At 38.6% G+C, this 20,696-nt stretch overlaps 1 protein-coding gene across 2 annotated transcripts in view; it reads right to left on the bottom strand.

Annotated features, from left to right (window-relative positions):
* Positions 1–20,696, bottom strand: part of LOC140476847 (laminin subunit alpha-3-like) — a 364,783-nt gene that overhangs the window by 41,498 nt on the left and 302,589 nt on the right. For both annotated transcript variants that reach the window (XM_072569677.1, XM_072569678.1), the window contains exons 59-69: positions 20,368–20,565; positions 20,121–20,257; positions 17,814–17,979; positions 15,557–15,690; positions 14,701–14,848; positions 13,690–13,809; positions 9,829–9,971; positions 5,803–5,929; positions 3,834–3,971; positions 1,720–1,847; positions 631–774 (exon numbers count right to left, since the gene is read on the bottom strand). In XM_072569677.1, coding sequence (XP_072425778.1) covers positions 631–774; positions 1,720–1,847; positions 3,834–3,971; positions 5,803–5,929; positions 9,829–9,971; positions 13,690–13,809; positions 14,701–14,848; positions 15,557–15,690; positions 17,814–17,979; positions 20,121–20,257; positions 20,368–20,565 — 1,583 coding nt within the window. The remainder of the gene's footprint in view (positions 1–630; positions 775–1,719; positions 1,848–3,833; positions 3,972–5,802; positions 5,930–9,828; positions 9,972–13,689; positions 13,810–14,700; positions 14,849–15,556; positions 15,691–17,813; positions 17,980–20,120; positions 20,258–20,367; positions 20,566–20,696) is intronic.

Below are 20,696 nucleotides of genomic sequence, written 5' to 3'. Positions count from 1 at the left end.
TGAAACTTGCCAAAATTGACGTTTAGTTGCTATCTGGTAGAATTCTGCTCATATTGTCCATGCTGGCTTGCAAAAAAAACTTCTCATTCTTTCCCAGCAGCTAAGCATTTATTGCCCATCCCTAATTATCCTTGAAAAGATGGTGAAGAGCCAACTTCTTAAATTGCTGCATTCTATGTGATATCTCTAGACCCACAATGCTGTTAAGATGGGAGATGGGAGAGTGGGACTCATTGCAGTGATACTTTTGTTGAAAATATTGATTTTAATACCAAAATTAACACTATCCAAATATTCCAGTATTGCTACCTTCATCATCAACCAGATTTGAACAGTGTGATCACTGATTCTTTGTACTAGTCCATACTCTATCAATTGGAATTGACAGAAATTACAATACAGAAAAGGTCATCTTGGTCAGTTTTGGTCTTTATGCTCCACAGAAACCACCTGCCACTCTAATTCATCAAACTCAGTGTATCCTTTCTCCATCATGCATTTATCTACTCCCTAAATGCATTAACGCTGTTCACTCAACAATTCCATCTATTAAAAGATTTTCCTCAATATTAGCTGAAATTAATTACAGTTGCCATTGTCCCTAGTTGAATAAGAAAGAGAGTAATTTACCTTTGTAGAAAGACATTGCTGATGCAGCCATCAAAGTTCCTTCTGTTTTTGTCCCCACCCAGATAAACCAAACCTTCTGTTCCAGGCTGACCCAACTGTATTGTTTCTTTCTGCTTGTCCATATCATCCACATTCAGATAGATACTGGATTTTATTGAAAACAAAAGGCAAAGTGGTAAATACTAAAAAGCAGATTCTCAGGTAGTAATATCAGAATAGAGATAACCAATATTTGTTTATACAAGATTTTACATTAAATGCAGGGGACTGGTTAGCTCAGTTGGCTGGATGTCTGGTTTCCAGTGCAGACTGGTACCAACAGTGTGGGTTCGATTTCTGCATTGGTTGAGGTTACAATGAAAAACTCTCCTTCTCAACCTTGCCCCTTTTCTGAAATGTGGTGACCCACCACAATTATCTCTTGCAATCAGAGAACAGCTCTACAATCTAGTAGAACTGTGACAACTTTAACTTTTCTTTAATGCTCAGGAAGGACATCCTTTCTAAAGGTTGGTGCCTAATGCTCCAGCTGAGGTCTATACAGTGATTTATAACTTGCAACTATAATGCGATATATCTTATTGAATCATATTTGTAAAAATTGGATCAGATATTTTGAAAACAACTTTGTTGGGAATATTTCTACTTCAACAGCTTCTGCATATCTTGCATGATTATAGATTATGTTTTAAGAATTTATCCTAATTTATTCTTTCATTGCCCATCCCTAATTGCCCTAGAACTCAACTCAATGGCCTAGCAAGTCAGCAGGCAGTTATATCATCTAGAGTCAAATGTATACTTTACCAAGTAAGGACAGCAGATTTCCTTTCCCTACTTAGTAATTAAACCCGATGGATTTCTCCTGACAATCAATGGCAGTTTCACAGTCACCATCAAATAAGATAAGCTTTACATTCAAGATTTATGAATTGAATAAGTGCGATGGTGGAGTTTGAACCTGTGTCTCTGGAGCATTAGCCTGGGCCTTTAGATTACGAGTTTAAAGACATAACTGCAATGTCACCCCCTAGTTTTTGTTCTATTAAAAAGCAAACATCAGACTTGATAAATTGTGTATAAGCTTACCGATTTCCTATCCTCTGGATTGATACATAGTGATTGGCACCATCATTGAAGGAGCTTTGAGACTTTAGGACTTTGCCCAGTATATTAACTACCACTTTACCATTTTCCAGGAAAACGTCAAAGTTATTCTGTAAAGTTAAACATATTGTTTTACTGTCAGAATTACAGTTGAGCTGTTTGGTTAAGTTCCACACTGCAAACTAACGTGAAAACTTTCAGTAAAATTTTTCATAAAATGGCTAATTTAGAGATGGACTTTTATTTAGTCTCTCCCCCACTATCCGAAATGGTAGGAAAATATTAGGCAGGGGTTTAAAATCTTGAAATTAAAAAGTCTGCCACCAACCCACTGCAAGATGAATATAGTTAACAGATAATACTCCCATTAATAGAAGGCAGGGACCTACTCAAGGTGCAGCAATCACAACACCATGACACCATCACCCTGCACAGTAGTGGTAATGTGCATTAAAGTCTGTATTTATTCTATTATACAGGAGATGTAGGCATCACTGGCTGGGCCAGTATTTATTGCCCATTCCTAGTTGCCTTTGAAAAGGTAATGGTGAACTTCCTTCTTAAATTACTGAAATCCATTTGGTATAGGGACAACCACAATGCCACTAGGGAGACAGGGGGTTCTAGTGACACTGAAGGAATGGCAACATATTTCCAAGTCTGGATGGTGACTAGATTAGAAGGGACTTACAGGTGATGTTGTTCTCATGTATCTCCCATGTATCCCTTGATCATTTAGATGGAAGTGGTCAGGAGTTTGGAAGGTGCTGTCTAAAGTGCCTTTCTGCAGTGCACCTTATAGATAATACACACTTCTGCTACTGAGGGAAGTGTGGTGGAGGGAGTGGAAGATTGTGGATGTGGTGCCACTTAAGCAGACTGCTTTGTCCAAGATGGTGTCAAAATTTGTGTTGTTTTTGGAGCAACACACATCTAGGCACACTCCTGAAGTATGCCTAGTAGATACTACACAGGCTTTGTGGAGTCAGGAGATGAGTTACTCCATGCAGCATTTCTAGTCTCTGACCTGCTCTTGTAGCTGCTGTGTTTGTGTGAGGAATCCAGTTAAGCTTTTGGTCAATGGTAACCCCAAGGGTGTAGATAGTGAGGTTTCAGTGATGGTAATAACAATGAACATCAGGGGACAGTGATTAGATTGTTTCTTATTTGAGATGATTATTGTCTGGCATTTGTATGGCACGAATGCTACTTGTCACTTATCAGCCCAAGCATGGATATTGTCCACATCTTGCTGCATTCGAATATAGACTGCTTTCAGTATCTGAGAAGTCACTAATAATGCTGAACATTATGCAATCATCAGTGAACATCCCCACATCTGAGCTTATGACGGAGGGAAAATTATTGATGAAGCAGCTGAAGAAGGTTGGGCTGAGGACACTACCCTGAGGAACTCCTGCAGAGATGTCCTGGAGCTGAAATGATTTACCTCCAAAACCACAACCATCTTCCTTGTTGCAGTTATGGCTCCAATCAATGGGAAGTTCTCATCCGATTCCCATTGACCCTAATTTTGTTAGTCCTCCTTGATGCCCCATTCAGTCAAATGTGGCCTTGACGTGAAGGACAGTCACTCCTACAGTCCCTGTGGAGTTCTTGCATTTTATTATATATTTCAAGGCTTTTTTTATTCTGTTTTTCACTAGTTAGGAGTCAGTTTTGCTTCAATGGGTAACATTCTCGACTCCGGCTAGAAAGGTGATGGGTTTCAAGTCTGACTCCAGTGATTTAAATGGAAAAGTGCAGTTTGATGCCCCCATGTTGTTTTGATGGAGTGCTGTATTTTTGTAGGTGTCACCTCTCAGATGCAAAGCTCTATCTGCCCTGATACCTAGAATTTAGGAGCAAGAATAGGCCGTTCAACTCTTTGACCCTTCTTGGATGAACTTAGACCAAAAATAGGAAAATGCTGGTCACAAGGCTATATTAATCAAGCACAAAAGCTACTCAATTCCAAGCAAATAATGTTTTCAAAGAAAATTTGAAATCCTTTCAATACTATAGGATATAACAATTCATTTGGTTTAAAAAATGAAATAGATATATTAGATTGAGTCACTCACTAGATTCCTTACCTTTTCATAAGAGAACAGTAGACTGTTTAACTGACTTGTTGCAAAACCAAATCCAATGTGGAAGTTTTCGGGGAAAGTCAAATCAGATGCAGGAAGTCCCAATAACCCACTGCCATTAAAGTAGGCAGTACGGACCAGCTAATGAAAAAAAACATTAGAAAACAGTTCATTAGGCAACTATATGTATCCATAGAAACATAAAACATAGAACAGTGCTTCTCACTGAGGTGCCATTGTGAGGCTTGAAAGTTGTAATGACTCCTCAGTGAGAAGTGACAGAGCAAGGTGTCTGGATTGTGAAAGCACAGGCCAGGAGCAGGAGCACAGCTAATAGAACTCAATTAGAGGTTCATTACCATCATTGCTGTCTCAGAACTTGCAACCAAACTTTCACCTCACAATCCTATTTGGGGTCTCAAATCCCACTTTGGAAAGGTTGGACATAATAAGAGCCCATTTGAAAGATATGGGGTTGGCCATTTAGAGTTGAGACAAGGCCTAGAGAGTGGTGACCCTGAGGAATTCATTGCCACAGATAGCAGTCAAGGCAAATCATCGAATGCTTTCAAGAAGGCAATAGATTAGGTATGGGGAGAAAGCAGGAACAAACGATCAGCCATGCTCACATTGAATAGTGGAGCAGGTTCAGAAACACCTACTCCTGCTCCTAGTTTCTATCTCAGTCCTAAACTATTGTTCTCTGATCTCATGAACTGTGGCTGTTCAGGTTAGCTCTTTAGTGTGCAGAAAGAACCTCTTTGAGTCTACCTTGTCAAGCTCCATCAGCATTTTTTATATTTCAATGAGATCATCCCATTGTTAAAAACTCTGTAGAGTATATAGCTCAACTTACTCAACATCTCACTATAAGAAAAACCTCTCATCCCAGCAACTAATCTATTTGACCATAATCTGATATTAACTAAGTGATAGAAAGACCAGAGGTCTACACATTACAATCCATGTTTTTCCCATATTTGAGATTTCTCAAATGAATTAGTCTCAGGGTGGACCAAGATATTACTCCAATTAACCTTGAAGAGGTTATGTTAATGTTAATGTACAAATAAACTAAGCCCATCTCTGTAAAGAGCTGGATAGAATATGCAGTGATTAATGAATAAAATAAATAGAGAAGAAAGAAAATTAAACAATTAATCTTAATATAGTTATAAACTAATAAACTCAATACTTTTCCTATAAATTAGCTTAAGCAGAGATTGTGGCTTCTTATGGAAGTATCTATTTATCACCATCACTAAAACGGATTATATGGGCTGAATCCAATTGTTTGTTGCAGTTTGCTGCGCACAGTTTGGTTGCCATTTTTCTCTATTGAAACAGCACATCATTGTGAAAGGTTTTATATGAACTTAAGTCTTTCTTTAGTTTAAAGGAGTCCTCCACATGACAAGTTTTGAGAAAATTTGGTAGCCAAAGTTATTAAGACCATAAGTCTGTAGAAATAGGCCCAGGAGTAGGCATTTCAGCCTACTCTACCATTCAGTAGGATGATGGTTGATGCGACATTCCTCCCAGTCACTTTTCTGCATTTTCGCAGTACCTCTTGATTTATCTACAGATGAAGAACATCTTTGTCTCAGCCTTAAATATAAAAAGGACTTTGCCAACCCCCCCCCCCCCCCCCCCCCCCCCCCCCCCCCGCCCACAGCTCTCTATGGCAAGGAGTTCCAACGATTCACAATCCACTGAGAGAAGAACTTCCTCCTCATCTCAGTCTTAAATTGGTGCTCCTTTACTCTGAGACAGTGCTCTCTGTTCTTTGGGGGAAGCATCCTCTCAGCATTTACCTTATTTACTATATCTAACTCCCTCTTGGAAGCATTCAATGTCTTGGCCTTGATTGCTTTATGTGGCAGTGTATTCCTCAGGCTGACCACTCTACAGCATTTCTTTAGAGATATTCATTATTATTGATCACTTGCAGGAAATGTACATTAATACTCACCAGGAGTGATTTTGAGCATCCTTTGCTAACACCAACAATAGGCTCATTGGACAGATCAATGTTCCTTTCCTCAGCTTTCAGATTTTTCATACAGGCCCTCACTGATGTCTTTACAGGAATGTTCAATCTAGAATGAAAAAGACAAAGAGAATTATCTACATATTATGAGATAGCAATCGATCACTCAGCCTCCTCCTCCACAGGAGCTTCCCTGACCCTTCATCTCACCCAATCAGCACATCCACTGATAAAGGTCAAGTTGCCATAGTCCCAGAGGACCACTGTCTCACGAAAGAGAGAGAGTCATTGAGTCATAGAGTAATACAGCATGGAAACAGGCCCTTCAGCCCAAACTGGTCCATGCTGACCACGGTGCCCACTCACCTGGTTCCAATTGCCTGCATTTGGTCAATTTTCTCTAAACCCTTCCCAACCACTGCCTCAACCACTTTCTCTGTGAGTCCATTCCAAATACACACCACTCTCTGCTTGAAGAAGTTGCCCCTCAGGTCCTTCTTAAATCTTTCCCCTCTCACCTTAAACTTAGGCCCTCTCATTTTCAATTCCCCATTCCTGGGAAAAAGCCTAAATGCATTCATCCTCTCTATGCCCCTCATGATTTTATACAACTAAATAAGGTCATCCCCTCATTCTTCTACTTTCCAAAGAATAAAGTCCCATCCTGACCAACTTCTCCCTATAACTCACGCCCACTAGTCCTGGCAACACTCTTATAATTCTTCTTTGCATTCTTTCCAGTTTAACGATAGCCTTCCTATAAGAGGGTGACCAAAACTGTACACAATACTCCCAATGACTTCTACAACTATAGCACAACATCCTAACTCCTATAGTCAATGCCTTGACCGATGAAGGCTAGCAATGCTAAATGCTTTCTTCACCACAATGTCTACCTGTGATATTGCTTTTAATGAACTATATACTTGTACTCCTAGGTCACCCTGTTCCACAACACCCCTCAGGACCTTACCATTTAGTGTATAAGTCCCACCTTGGTTTGACTTTCCAAAATGCAACATCTCACATTTCTGCAATTCTGTATTAAATAGCATTTCCTAACCCTCAGCCCACTTCCCTAACTGATTTGATAACCTTTTTCACTATCAATGATAGCTCCTAATTTTGTATCATCCACAAACTTACCAATCATGCCTTCATGTTCACATCAAGATCATTCAAGTAAATAACAAATAACAAAAGGTCCCAGCACCGACCCTTGTGGCACACCATGCGTCACAGGCCTCCGGTCTGAGAAACAACCTTCAATTATCACCCGCTGCTTCCTAACATTGAGCCAATTCTGAATCCAATTAGCAAGCTCTCCCTGGATCCCACATGACCTAACTGGAGAGAGATGACCAGAGATGACCAGATTACCTCTGGGTCACCACATGTCAGGTGAGGGAAGAGGTTGATAACTCAGCTAGAGTTTAGATCAGAGTGATGCTGGAAAAGCACAGCAGGTCAGGCAGCATCTGACGAGCAGGAAAATCGATGTTTCAGGCAAAAGTCCTTCATCAGGAAAGGGCAGAGGAGATGACCTGGGGGTTGCAGTAAGAGAGAGAGAAAGACTCACTGAGATTCTTGTGGAGAGAGGAGGAGAACTTCTTCAAGGTAGGCACCTTTGCAAGAGGATTCACAGTAAGATTAAAATCAACTAGGTAAAAGTGAGGACTGCAAATGCTGGAAACCAGAGTTTAGATCAGAGTGGTGCTGGAAAAGCACAGCAGGTCAGGCAGCATCCGAGGAGCAGGAAAATTGAAGCTTCGGGCAAAAGCCCTTCATCAGCTGATAACTCAGCTAGTGCAGGAATTGAACCCACACTGTTGGCATCATTCTGTATTAAAAACCAGCCATCCAGTCAACTGTGCTCAATTCCATTTACCAAACTTTGTGTTGTAACCTTCAATATCATCGTTCCCTGGTTAGTTTTCTTCAGAGGAAGACTCAGGCAGAGAATTTCCTGGCATGGTGGTTAGCTCAAGATGAAAGGGAGCGAAGGAGGAGATTTCTTCAAATAGAACAGAGCACAGGCCACCCCCAAACCCACCCTTCCCCAGAAATCAACTTCATCCATCTGTTCACTCTCAGGGATCTTTTAAATCATTTATGTGATGTGGGCAACATTGGTCAGACCAGCATTTATTGACCATCCCTAATCAACCCGTGATCTGAGTGACTTTTTAGGACCACTTCAAAGGGCAATTGTGTCAACCACATTGTTGAGGGTTTGGAATCAAATGTAAGCCAGGGTAAGGACAGCAGAGTTTCTTCCCTAACAGAACTCATGTGGTGGTAGCGTTCACCTGAGGTATGTAATCGACCCTGCAGTTTGAGCAAGAGAAGCTGGAATCAGAGGTAATAGGATAACAATTGAGCAAAGACATAAGGGAGCAGATGACTAGAGTTGATTGGCAGGGGAATCTAGCAGGGAAGTCAATGGAACAACAATGTTAGCATTAGTTTCACACGGGCCAGAATACAAGAGCAGGGATGTACTGCTGAGGCTGTAAAAGGCTCTGATCAGACTGCAGTTGGAATATTGTGAGCAGTTTGATTTCCATATTTCAGGTAGAATGTGCTGACTTTGGAGAGAATCCAGAGGAGATTCACAAGAATGATCCCGGGGCGAAGGTTTGTCATAATGAGGAACATAGAATGTTGGAGCAGGTGTAGGCCTTTGCCACAAGAGGAAACAGCTTCCAATGTTCATCCTGTAAAGTCCCCTCAGTATCTTACATGTTTTAATAAGATCACCTGTTATTCATTTAAACCCCAATGGATATCGTCCCAGTCTGTCCACCCTCTACTCATGTGATAACCTCCCGATCCCAGTAAGAAGTCAACCTACTCCTAGTGCAATTACATACATTTTCAAATTAGAGCATTACAACTGGACATAGTCCTCCAGAGACAATCTCGCCAAAGTCCTGTACAGCTGCAGTAAAATGTCCCTATTTTTATGTTCTATTCACCATGCAATAAGTGACAATGTACCATTTGCATTTCATGAAGATGAAATCACAAATAAATTACAATTCATGACTTGTAAATGAAACAGCAATTAAATAATGGGCTGCCCTTGAAGAAGAGATAACTCAGGCACATTGTTGCAGTCCTTCATATCTGTTCTTACAGACAGAAATGATACAGATATTGTTGAGAAGGGAATGAAGTATTTGTAGTGATAAATATAGAAAGTGGGGAAGTATTAGTAGGATTAGCATCACTGAAAGCAGGCAAATACCATGGGCAGACAAAATGTATTTCATACTGTTAAAAGCAGGTAAGGAGGAAATAACAGAAAGTCTAGTCATCATTTTCCAGTCCTCAATGGGTACAGGTGTGGTGCTGGTGGATTGCGGGATTACTGAGAGAATGGGGCAATAGTAAAGTTACCATCACTTTTGCAGTATTTTTTGTTAAACTCATTTACGGAATGTGGGCATCGCTGACTGGGCAACATTTAGTGCCAAGTGCCCTTGACAAGATGGTGGTGATAACGACAGACCTGCTTTACCTATTCTACAATTATATACTCTTTGACCAAGCATTCAGGCACCTAATATCTCATGTAACTTGTTGTTAAATTCTATCTGATTAATACTTCTGAGCAGTATCTTTGGACATTTCACTACCTTAGAGAGGTGTCACAGAAATGCAAGTTATTTATATTGTTGTTTTACACTACTATGAAAGGGGGAAATAAGCCAAGTTGTCTAGTCAAACTGTGAAAGTCTGCAGAGAATCTGTTCATGTAAAATCCCTTGGGGCAGTGTTTCCAATTACCTTACCGACCACCTGTTGAAGTTACAGCAACAGAAACTGAGAACTTCACAGAAATGGGAGATTTATTTTTAATTTCATATTTCAAATTTATCTGATAGAAAGGTGAAACTACTATCCTATAAAAAAGATTTCTGCAGGCAAACTTTGTTAAAAAGTTTGGTTTTAAACTTGCATCCAACTTCTTTATTTTTTAAAATAAAGCACAGGTCAACGTACCGTTCCTTAATCTGTGATGGTATTCCTCCAAGGTAATAGTTACGGAAATCCAGCTGACTGAAAGTATTATTCACATACACAGCATTGACACCATTGACTATCACAACAGTACGTTTTTTCGAATTGAGCATTCTGATTCTTATCTGAAAGAAATTAAAACACATTGTAAGCATATATGAGAGAATTAATACGAACCAACTATGACAAATTAAAACAGATTCGAACAAATTAAATAGATGAGGATTGAAAACCGCTAAATGTTATTTTCTCCTAAAGAAACACTGAAAACGTTGACATTTCAGAAATAGTATTTTCCTTTGAAAATCGTTTTAAACTAAGATACTGTATTGGAATATTGTTAGGAAGCAGAATATCACAGATATGTAATTTTGCACTTTCCAAACAATGGTCACGGTATTCAAGCAAGCTGTTCATTTGGAAGGAACATAAAACATTAATTATTACTCAAAAGAATAGAAATTACATTAAAATTAAATAAAATCTTAATGTACAGTTCTGATCTTCATTGAATAAAAAGCTCATTGATGCACTGAACAAAGTGCCAAAAATTATTCAATTGGTGACCTAAGAGGTTTCAGCTATTGAGAATTTGACTGAATTGTGATCTTTAAAATTGTGAAGTTGCTTGATAGGATAGGTGTGGTGAAGATGATTATGAGTGAGAGCAGAACTAGGGGCCATAACCATTATATGGTCATGAAGAATGCAAGAGGAACCTCTTTATAAAATAATTGTTGATCATACAGAAGATAAGCATTACGAAAAAAGATAAAAATTGAAAGCTTTTTGTCTTGCACTCATCAGAACTGAAATGAAAGGTGTCCAACTTTAGAAAGGGACGCACAGGAACTGTTAATTGCAAGCTTAGCTAACTGATTAAATTCAAACCAGGCAAGTCAAAGACATCTTCTGGATTCCCTGAAACGGTTTTCTATACTGACATTCCTGAGTTGATTGATTGTGTAATCTACTCTCTATTATAGCAGGAGTTAACAATGGCATCCAACAGGAGATAAGCTGAAGGACGATTTCAAATTAAAGTGATGGAAATGGGAAAGATGGCACCTTAAGTGCCTGGCCTTTGGTCACTGATCAGACAGAAGAACTGGAAAAGGTGATTGACAGGGAAAACAGTGAAAGAAAACTAGCTGGTAACATAAAAAGTCAGTAATCCTGCAAATATTTGATGAGAGAAGGAGTGAAAAAAAGTCAGTGTTGATCTTCTAGAAACAGGGACGTTGATAATGAAAAACAAGAAAATGTCTGAGGCACTGAACAGGTATTTTGCACCTGTCTTCATTGTAGAAGCTTCAGAAAACTGTCCATAAACACCTGAAAATCAAGGAGTGAAAGGGAGGGAAGAACCTAAAATAATCACCACCATAGGGAAAAGATACTGGGAGAGCTGTTAGAGTGGAAGGCTGACAAGTCCCCAGGACTCGAGAGTCTGCATCTCAGGATCCTTAAAAGAAGTAGCTGCAGTGGTGTTAGAGGCATTTCTTATAATAGTTCAAAATTCTTTAGATTCTGGCAAGATCCAGTGCACTGGAAAATAGCAAGTGAAATGCCTTTATTCAAGAAAGGAGGGATACAGAAATCAGGAAATTAAAAGCCAAGTGAGTGAAACAAGAGTTAATGTGTTCAAAATGTTAACTCTCTTCCTCACTCCACAGGTGTTGCCAGACTTGCTGAATTTCCCCAACAGTTTCTGCCTTTATTTCAGCACAGTTAACATGATTCTGTGAAAGGGAAATTGTATTTACCAAATTTACAGTTTTTGAGAGTTAGACATTTGAAGTTATTTATTGTCTGTAGTGCTAAAGTTATAAGAAAGATAGATTAAAGGGAAGAAAAGAATGTGGTAAACTTGGATTTCCAAAAGGCATTTCATTTCAGACCACATTAAAGATTCCTGCAAAAGATAATTAAAAAAAGTGTAGAGGGTAACATACTGGCATAGATATAGGCCTGGTTAAATAGAGAAAGCAGAAAATTGGGATTACTGGATCTTTTTGGCAAAATGTTATTAGTGGAATGCAACAGGGTCATTGCTGGAATCTCAATTATTTACAATCTCTATCAATGATTTGGATGAGGGAACCAAACGTATGCTAGCTAAATTTGGCAGTAACACCATGGTAGGCAGAAAAATAAGTTGTCAAGAGGAAGTTAAGAGTTAATGAATGGATACAGACAGGTTAAGTGAGCAGGCAAACAATTTAGAAAATGGAATATAATATGAGAAATTATCCACTTTGGCAGGGAGAATAGAAGAGTAGTTTAATACTTAACTGGAGGAATTATGTGGAGGTTCTGGTGTTGGACGGGTTGACAAGGTCAAAAGTCGCATGACACTAGGTTATGCTCAACAGATTTATTTTAAATCATAAGTTTTTGGAGTGCTGCTTTTTCATCAGGGGAATGAAAGGCACCTGACAAAGGAGCAATGCTCTGAAAGCTTGTGATTTCAAATAAACCTGATGGACTATAACCTGGTGTTATGTGACTTCTGACCTTAAATGGAGAGAGAATGCAGAATCCATTGGTACAGACAATAAATAACTTCAAATGTCTAACTCTCAAAAACTGTAAATTTGGTAAATACAATTTCCCTTTCGCAGAATCATGTTAACTGTGCTGAAATAAAGGCAGAAACTGTTGGGGAAATTCAGCAAGTCTGGCAACACCTGTGGAGTGAGGAAGAGAGTTAACGTTTCGAACACATTGGTACATGAGGATCTGGGTATCCCAGTACATAAATCACAATAGTATTGTGTGGATAAGGACCAAATGGAATGTTGGGATTTCTTGCAAAGTGATTTGAAGATAAAAGAAGAGATGTTATATTGCAGCTGTTCAGATCTTGGTTTGATTACACCTAAAGTAATGTGTATAGTTTTGGCTTTCATATTTGAAAGTGAAGTGAATGCAAATACAGCAGAAGCTATTCAGAGAGGGTTCACTGACTTATTCTTGAGATGAAGGTCTTGCCTTAAGAAGCATCCCAAAACAGAAAATACTAGAGAAACTCAGCAGGTCTGGTAGCAGCTGAAAATGTGTTGCTGGAAAAGTGCAGCAGGTCAGGCAGCATCCAAGGAGCAGGAGAATTGACGTTTCGGGCATGAGCCCTTCTTCGGGAATGAGGAAAGTGTGCCAAGCAGGCTAAGATAAAAGGTAGGGAGGAGAGACTTGGGGGAAGGGCGTTGGAAATGCGATAGGTGGAAGGAGGTTAAGGTGAGGGTGATAAGGTGAGGGCGATAGGCCGGAGTTGGGGTGGGGACAGAGAGGGCAGAAAGATCTGGTAGCATCCATAGACAGCGAAAGCAGAATTGGTGTTTCGAGTCCAGTGACCATTGTACAGAACTGATAGAAGGTAGGACAGGGTGACATTTGCACTGATGACTGAGGGGTGGGAATGGGGGCAGAGAGGTGAGCAGATATGTGGAGGAGTCCAGAGAGGGAGAAAGGAAAAGAATGTTAGGCAGACAAAGTGATTAACAAAGAGTTTTTTTTAAATTGAAGAAACATTCGCAGGGAGGGTCTTTGAATGTCAGAGTTTAGCAGAATGAGAGCTCATATTATAGAAATGACAGGATTTGATAGAGATATTGGGAGGATGACTCCTCTAGTGGGTGAGATGGGCCTAAAAAGGAGCCCTACATATTAGGTAAGTATTTTAATATTTTATTTATAGACAAACAATATTCATTTTTATTTATACTCTGTGGTACTAAAGAAATCAGTTAATCAAATCCACTTTCAGAATGCAGAGAGAATTTAGTTAATCTACTAGTTATACTGTACCTATTTGTTCACAATCTAAATCATAATAAAAATTACCACAATCTCGTTGCTGGTGTTTAGGGGGACTGATGATTGGGAAACCTTGGGTGCACTGGATTTGAGGTCATATCTGAACACCAACCTTCCATCTTCAATTGTGAGAACACAGCTTGAATCCTAAAACAAAGAATATATCTTATTACAACACTTCTTAATTTAACTTAAAATTATGTAAGGGTTTGTATAAGTGATCTAAACTTTGTTCAAAGGTTTTAAGGAGGTGGACAAGTTGGAAAGGTTTAGGGAGGGAACTCCAGAGCTTAGGGCCCAGGCAGATGAATGTTTAATCAACAACAGTGCCACTGGAAGTGAATCCTTAATAAGGTGATAGTGATCTGCCTTGTTAAGTAAAATTGAGTGGTCTTCCAGGCCATTTCAGAGGACAGTCAAGAGTCAAACATGTTTCTGTGGGTCTTTTCTTTTTAAATTTATTTATGGGATTTGGGTGTCATTGATTGGGCCAGGGTTTATTGTCTATTCTTAACTGCTGTGGAGGAATGGTGGGGAGCTGCCTTCTAGAATTGCTGTAGTAAACAGGGTGTAAGGAGGCAAATCCAAGATTTTGACCAAAGAAACTGAAATATATTTTAAAATCAGGATCGAGAATTGCTTGGAAGGGAGCTTGCAGGTGGTGAAGATTTCATTTATCTGGTGCCCTTGATCTTCTAGGTGTTAAAGGTAGCTGGTTTGGAAGGTACATTTGAAGAGATTTTGAATAAATCTCTTCTCCCAATATCTTTGACGCTACCTAATTAGGAATGTCATTAAACTTATCCATTCAAGATTGTTAATGACTGCTGTCACCTAAGTGTTGTGATGTCGCAGATATCAACAAAGGAGTCAGCACAGGTTGGGATAAATTTACAATATTACACACAGAGTGATGAGACATGTTGGACCTATGCACGTGGTAGTGTACCTGCACCCAGACAGCTAAATAATTGCTGGTACGTGGATGGACTTTGGTTTCATGTCAACATTGTGCACAAAAAAAGTACAATATTTTACCTTGCTCTCCAAATATAACAGCACAGCATTTTTACTCAAAGTTTGAATCGTTTGTTCAATTGCTAAGTTTTGTGCATAACCGGACAATTTAATTAGTGCATATCCAGTTCCATCAAAATAAAAGCCTTCATTTCCTCGTGGCTTATATCTGTAAAAGATAGCAATTTAGGTTGAGTCCAAGTTAAACTGCAATTATTCCTGTGAAAATTATTGTGCAACTAAACACTGAAAGTCTGATCTGAACTATCTATGCCTAATGCAGAGAATTAATACTGAAAATATGCCTCATCCCACTGGATTGGAGTCACACTCACAGCCAAATTAATTGGCATGTGTCAGGCAGTGAGAAAGGATGACTCCTATTGCTGGCACGAAACTTGTGAAGCTCAGTATTCTTCCTATGAATCAGAAAACTCCAAAGTTTGTAGATTCAAGTTCAACTCCAAAGAGCTAGCCATACAATTTATGTTGACTTGATGATTACCATTATTGATGGAATGCTGCATTGTCAGAGTGCCTTTTTTTTGGATGAGTCATTAAATCAACATCACCAATTCTGAGGGAACAGACAGAGTTGCAGGGGGTGGTGTTAATGAGACCATAGTTGCAATAGGGGGTAGCAGGGTGGATGGGCAGCTAGGTGTTCTGCTGTGTTTGTGGGAATGCGCAAATGGGACGACATCTATCAACATGTTATACAGGCCAACACGGCAAAATACTCAACAATTCAGGACAACCGCCTCAAATATGAGATAGTTCCACAAAGTCCTTGAAAGAAATGAAAGATTTCATTTGGAAAGAAAATTTTTTTAAGCTTTTCCCAAGGATGAACTATTCAGTGCTAGCTGTCCCATACCTTTGACATGGTCTGTCTTCTGTTGTATTGATGTTGAATGTTTGTTCAAAGTTGTATAAACTGATCAGTTTCTCGTTCAAGACACCAAGTTCAATGCAACCCTTATACTTTGGATAATCTAAGGCAGCTGGAGGCTGGATAGAAAAAGACTCACAATTAAAATGAGTTTGTATATCAAGTTAATTTTATATGATCAAAGGTACTTTGCGACATTCCCTAGATAATTACCTGACGGCGACATTAATTACATAGAATTTGCAGACCAGTCAGCCCAACTGGACAATATGAGCTGCCACCAACCCCAGCGCACCAAAATTGGTGGAAGGACATAATGAACATTTATTAGTTTTAACTAATTTAATTTGATATAATATATCAGTGGAAATTTAAACTTCCTATAATACAAAAACTACAACAGCTTCAATTTGAATGATCAGTTCAGAATATGACTTTGTATAAAAAGCACTGAATAATTAAAATGTTTAATGAATGTTGCATAATCATGATGTGGTGAAAATAAATAAGGATGGATGTTTTGCTACAGTTGGTTAAAGCTCTGATTAAGTTATACCTGTAAGTGGGTACAGTTTATCAGAATGAAAATGGAGAAAATTAAAATGTTTGAATTATGGGAACTGGTTGCATTTAATAGTCTCATATTCTCTTGAACCGAAAAGATTAAACAATGATCTAATTGAGGTTTGGGAGAGTAAAGAATTTCGTATGGTGTCTAGAGAGAAACACAAGAACAGGTAAGAGTAGGAGAAAACCATTTAGCATACCCTTCCTGCTCTGCTATTCAATATGATTATAGCTGAGCTCAGGATTCAACTCACTTTCTCACATGCTCCACATATCCTTCAACTTCTTGAAAAACCAAAAATCTATCTGTCCCAGCTCTAAAAACAAGCCTATGGGATGCAGAATTCCAAAGATTAATCACCCTCTGAGTGAAGAAATGTCTCACCTCAGTCCTAAAACCTAGTGCTTATCCTGGAGTTATTCCATCATGTTTTAGATTCACCAGCTAAAAGAAAGCCCCTCAGTGTCCAGCCTGTCAACTTTGTATATTTCAATGAGATTACTTTTCATTCTTCTAAATAACATAGACTAAATTTACTCAACTTCTCATCATAAGACAACCCTGTCTCAGCTCAATGTAGTGTACCTTTGCTGCTGTGTCTCTAATGCAAGTATATCCTTCCTTAAATATGGGAACCAAAACTGTAGACAGTGTTCCGGGTGCATTCTCACTAAATTCTTAAATAAATGTAACAAGGCTTTCTTATTCTTCCTCCTTTGGAAGGAAGTCCAGAACAAGGCAGCACATTCTTAAAATTAGAGCCAAGACATTCAAGAGTGATGTCAAGAAACACTTCTTTACACAAAGGGCAATGGAAAATTGGAACTTTCATCCAAAAAGCTGTAGATGCTGCAGTTAATTGCAGTTTTCAAAACTTTTATTGGAGGAAAGTTATGGAATAAAGGTCAGTAGACAGAATTAAGGTACAGGTCAGTCATGATCAAATTGAACCTAACTGGCATAGATTCAAGACACTGACATAAAGAAAATGCCTGCACTTGTACAAGTCTCCAAATTCAGCACCATTAATTAGGAGACAGTCATGAATACATCCAATAAAGAGTTCAGGAAAAGGTCTTTTACCGAATGTATAAAGAACCTTCTATGACATTCTGCGGTTGAGGTAAAGCAGAGAATCTTAAAGTACAGAAGAGACCTTTGACCCATTGAGTCTGTACCATCAACAAACTACGTTAAATCTATTCTCATCCAAATTTCCAGAACTTGTCCCATAGCCTTGAATGAGCCCACAGTGCTCATCCAAGTACTTTTTAAAGATTATAAGGTTTTTCTGCCTCAATTACCATCCCAGGCAATGCATTCCAGATTCCCACCATGCTCTGGGTGTAATTCCTTTTTCTCAAATCCCCTCTAAACCTCCCACTTTTCATCTTAAAAGTGTGTCCCTTGTTATTAACCATTGAACTATCATGGGGCATCTTAAGAGAAGCCAACTGTGTAGATGGAAGAGAAAGAAATGATAGGTTTTGTTGGTGGGATGTTAAGGAGGTGAGAGGAGGTTCCTGTGGGGCATAACATTTGTATTGGTTGAATGGTTTTAATTTTGTGCTGTACATTCTACATAGTTTAACGTAATTCTAAGCAATGGACCTAGAGATGTTCCATATTGCATATCCTTAAATAAAGTTGGTTTAGTAGTTGATGTGTTTTTACCACAAAGGTGGGGGGAAATCCTCCAACATAGAAGACTGTATTCTTTGGATCAAGATTAAGTAGCAAGTCATCTCCTTTTGCGGTTACGTTAGATGAGACGCTGTCAATACGTTTCTGCATGGTGGAACTGACTTGACTGTAGTTTAAGCTGCCATACTGTAGGATCCTGAAACGTAAGAGCTTTCATAAAACACACAATTTTATATGAAGAGCTTACAAACTTCCTATCGAGTCAACTGGACACCATTGTACTGGATATTCTCATAGTTACACAAACAGCCAAAAAAAAACATTTGCCAGAATGTGAGACAAAAATGTACATATGATGGAGTCTCAAGAACCAAGTGTAAAATTTAAATCCATATTTCAATATATCTGCATATTGCTGAAATGTCATGATGCCAGACTGTTCAGGGTTGATGTCAGGAAGCATTTCTTCATACAAATATTAATGGGAATATGGAACTAACTACGGGGGTTGCTCAATTGCCAATGTCAAATTTAGATCAGTTGATTGAGAATGGCACAATAGGCTCCCTGGCTGAACTACCTCCTCTTGTTCTAATGTGTCCACTTTTGATTAATGTTTGGCACTAACGTCCAGAAGGAGGAGTATAGTGCTTTACTTGATCAGAAATGCAAATGCCTAGACTGATGCTTTAGACACATGGAATCAAATCTCAGCAATTAATAAAATTATCTGTCAATAAATACTGGTCTCATAAATAATGATCATGTCTGATGATAAAAAATAAATCTGTTCAGTAATCTCTGGATTACAACATAAGCAATGAGCAAATCAGGAAAAGGTAAATAAGATCAGAGTTGAATTCAAGACTCAAGGGTGAGTGTGGGAGAAAGTGATTTCCATTTATGGCAAACAGGTATGAGTGCTGGGAAAAAGAGAGCTGTACGATTAAGGTGGAGTTCGCTTCAAATGCGTTGGGCTGAGTGTTCTGGTGAATCATGACTTCAGGGCTGTAGATGTGCAATGAGATACTTTCTCACTCAAAGCTGGGTTGACCTTTTAGATTATTTGTTCCCTTCTCAAAACTTGCTTTTGTACCTTTGTATTCTCATGAAATTTCATTTTATATCGCACCTTACTGAATGGCTTTTGGAAATCAATATTGATATCCCTTTGTCCACTTGGTACTTCTAACATGACTCTGCCTGATTGCCTTATGATTTTCTAAATGTCCTGCCTCCATAATATTGAATCTAAAATTTCATAATGACATTTTAAACTAACTGGCCAACCATTTTCTGCTTTCTGTTACTCCTTTCTTAAATAGTGGTTTTATATTTGAGGTTATTTTTCAACCCTTTGGGACCTCTTGAAAAACAAAGGAATTTAAACTTGCTGAACAGGTTGGGTATCCTTTATCCACATATTCAAAAAGACCTAAACACCAAAGGCTTTTTTTGAAAGTGGACCCAAATGGACCTGAAGACACCTGTAGACAGACAGTTTGGGCACTTTGGGGAAAATAACTTTGGCCCAAACTGATCTCAAAGCGAAGTTGTTTTTTCTAAAGATCCAAACTCAGCATATCTACAAATCTGTTGGGGTTCCTGGGGCAATGTGAATTTTTTCCCAAGGGGCCTGAACGGACCTTCAGTGGTAAGTATAGGAACAAATGGAGACAAGAATGATAAATGCAGATACCATCAGGTTTTTGGTAAAGATATTGTGAACCCATTCCCCAGCAGACTAAGATATATTGAGTTCAACAGTTAAATGAATATTTTGGTTTTGGTTGTGAGATGATCAGCAAAAGATCTTACATGGTAAAGTAAGTATATCCAAAAACTGAAAATATCAGCCACCCAAAAAATCTGAAGTTCTGAGGTTTTCAGGTGAAGGTTTCCTGACCTCTGCCTGCATACTAGCTTTGTAATTCATACATCAGGCCACCCAGATTTCTCTGCATCTTAGAGTTCTGGAGTTTATCTCTATTTATCTTGCCAAAATTGACAAGTTCACATTTTCCAAAATTACACTTCATTTGCCAAATTTATGTCCACTCACTCACTGATCTATAATCCTTCACAGGCTCTTTGTGTCCTGTCACAATTTACTCACTATTTGCTTATGACATTGAGTCGTCGACAAATTTAACAACTGTACACTCTGTCCCTTCATCCAAGTCATCAATATAGATTATATTCTTTTGTCATTTGGCAAGTGGACTGAAGCATAAATACATACCTTGATGCAGGTATTTTCACAAAATGCATGTAACAAAAGAAAAACGTTACAACAGTAACTTTGCAAAATTTGAAATGATTAAGTCTATGCTTTACCTTTCAAATTTGACAATATCGAAGCTTTCTTTATTGACGGTTTTCTCAGAGATTATTTTAGCTTCATCATTTGCTAGTTTATAGACAGTTACTAGTTTCTCACCCTGCAATGCCATGCCCATGTAATCTTTGGATGTCTGGTATGAAAGAGAAACAATTGGCACAAAATATTCAATGACATACTTAAAATGTTGCTTCCTTGTAACTTTGTTATATTCCAATTGTCCATGAAATGAACAATACTTACATCTTTGTTACCTAAATACAAAACAAACATGTTTGTTGCATCCTGCCTCTTACGCCTTCCAGCATCTCCTCGGGGTGGTAGGACATTTGGTCGTTTGAGGTATAACAGTAAAGATGTGTAAGGTTTTAAGTGATCGAGATTATCAGGAAGACGTACTTCAACACCAGAATTACCATTGAACTTCATTGCCACATTTATCTGTAACCACAGAGGAGAAATGGAAAAGTCTTAGAAAACTGTTCAATAGAAAAGGAACAAAATAACATTTCTGTGGTACCTTTCACAACCTCAGAACGTTCAAGATGCTTCATAGCCAGAATATATTTGAA

The sequence above is a fragment of the Chiloscyllium punctatum genome, chromosome 5, assembly GCF_047496795.1.
Source record: "Chiloscyllium punctatum isolate Juve2018m chromosome 5, sChiPun1.3, whole genome shotgun sequence".
In the NCBI taxonomy this organism is placed as follows: Eukaryota; Metazoa; Chordata; class Chondrichthyes; order Orectolobiformes; family Hemiscylliidae; genus Chiloscyllium; species Chiloscyllium punctatum.
This window is presented reverse-complemented; position numbering and strand designations above follow the sequence as displayed.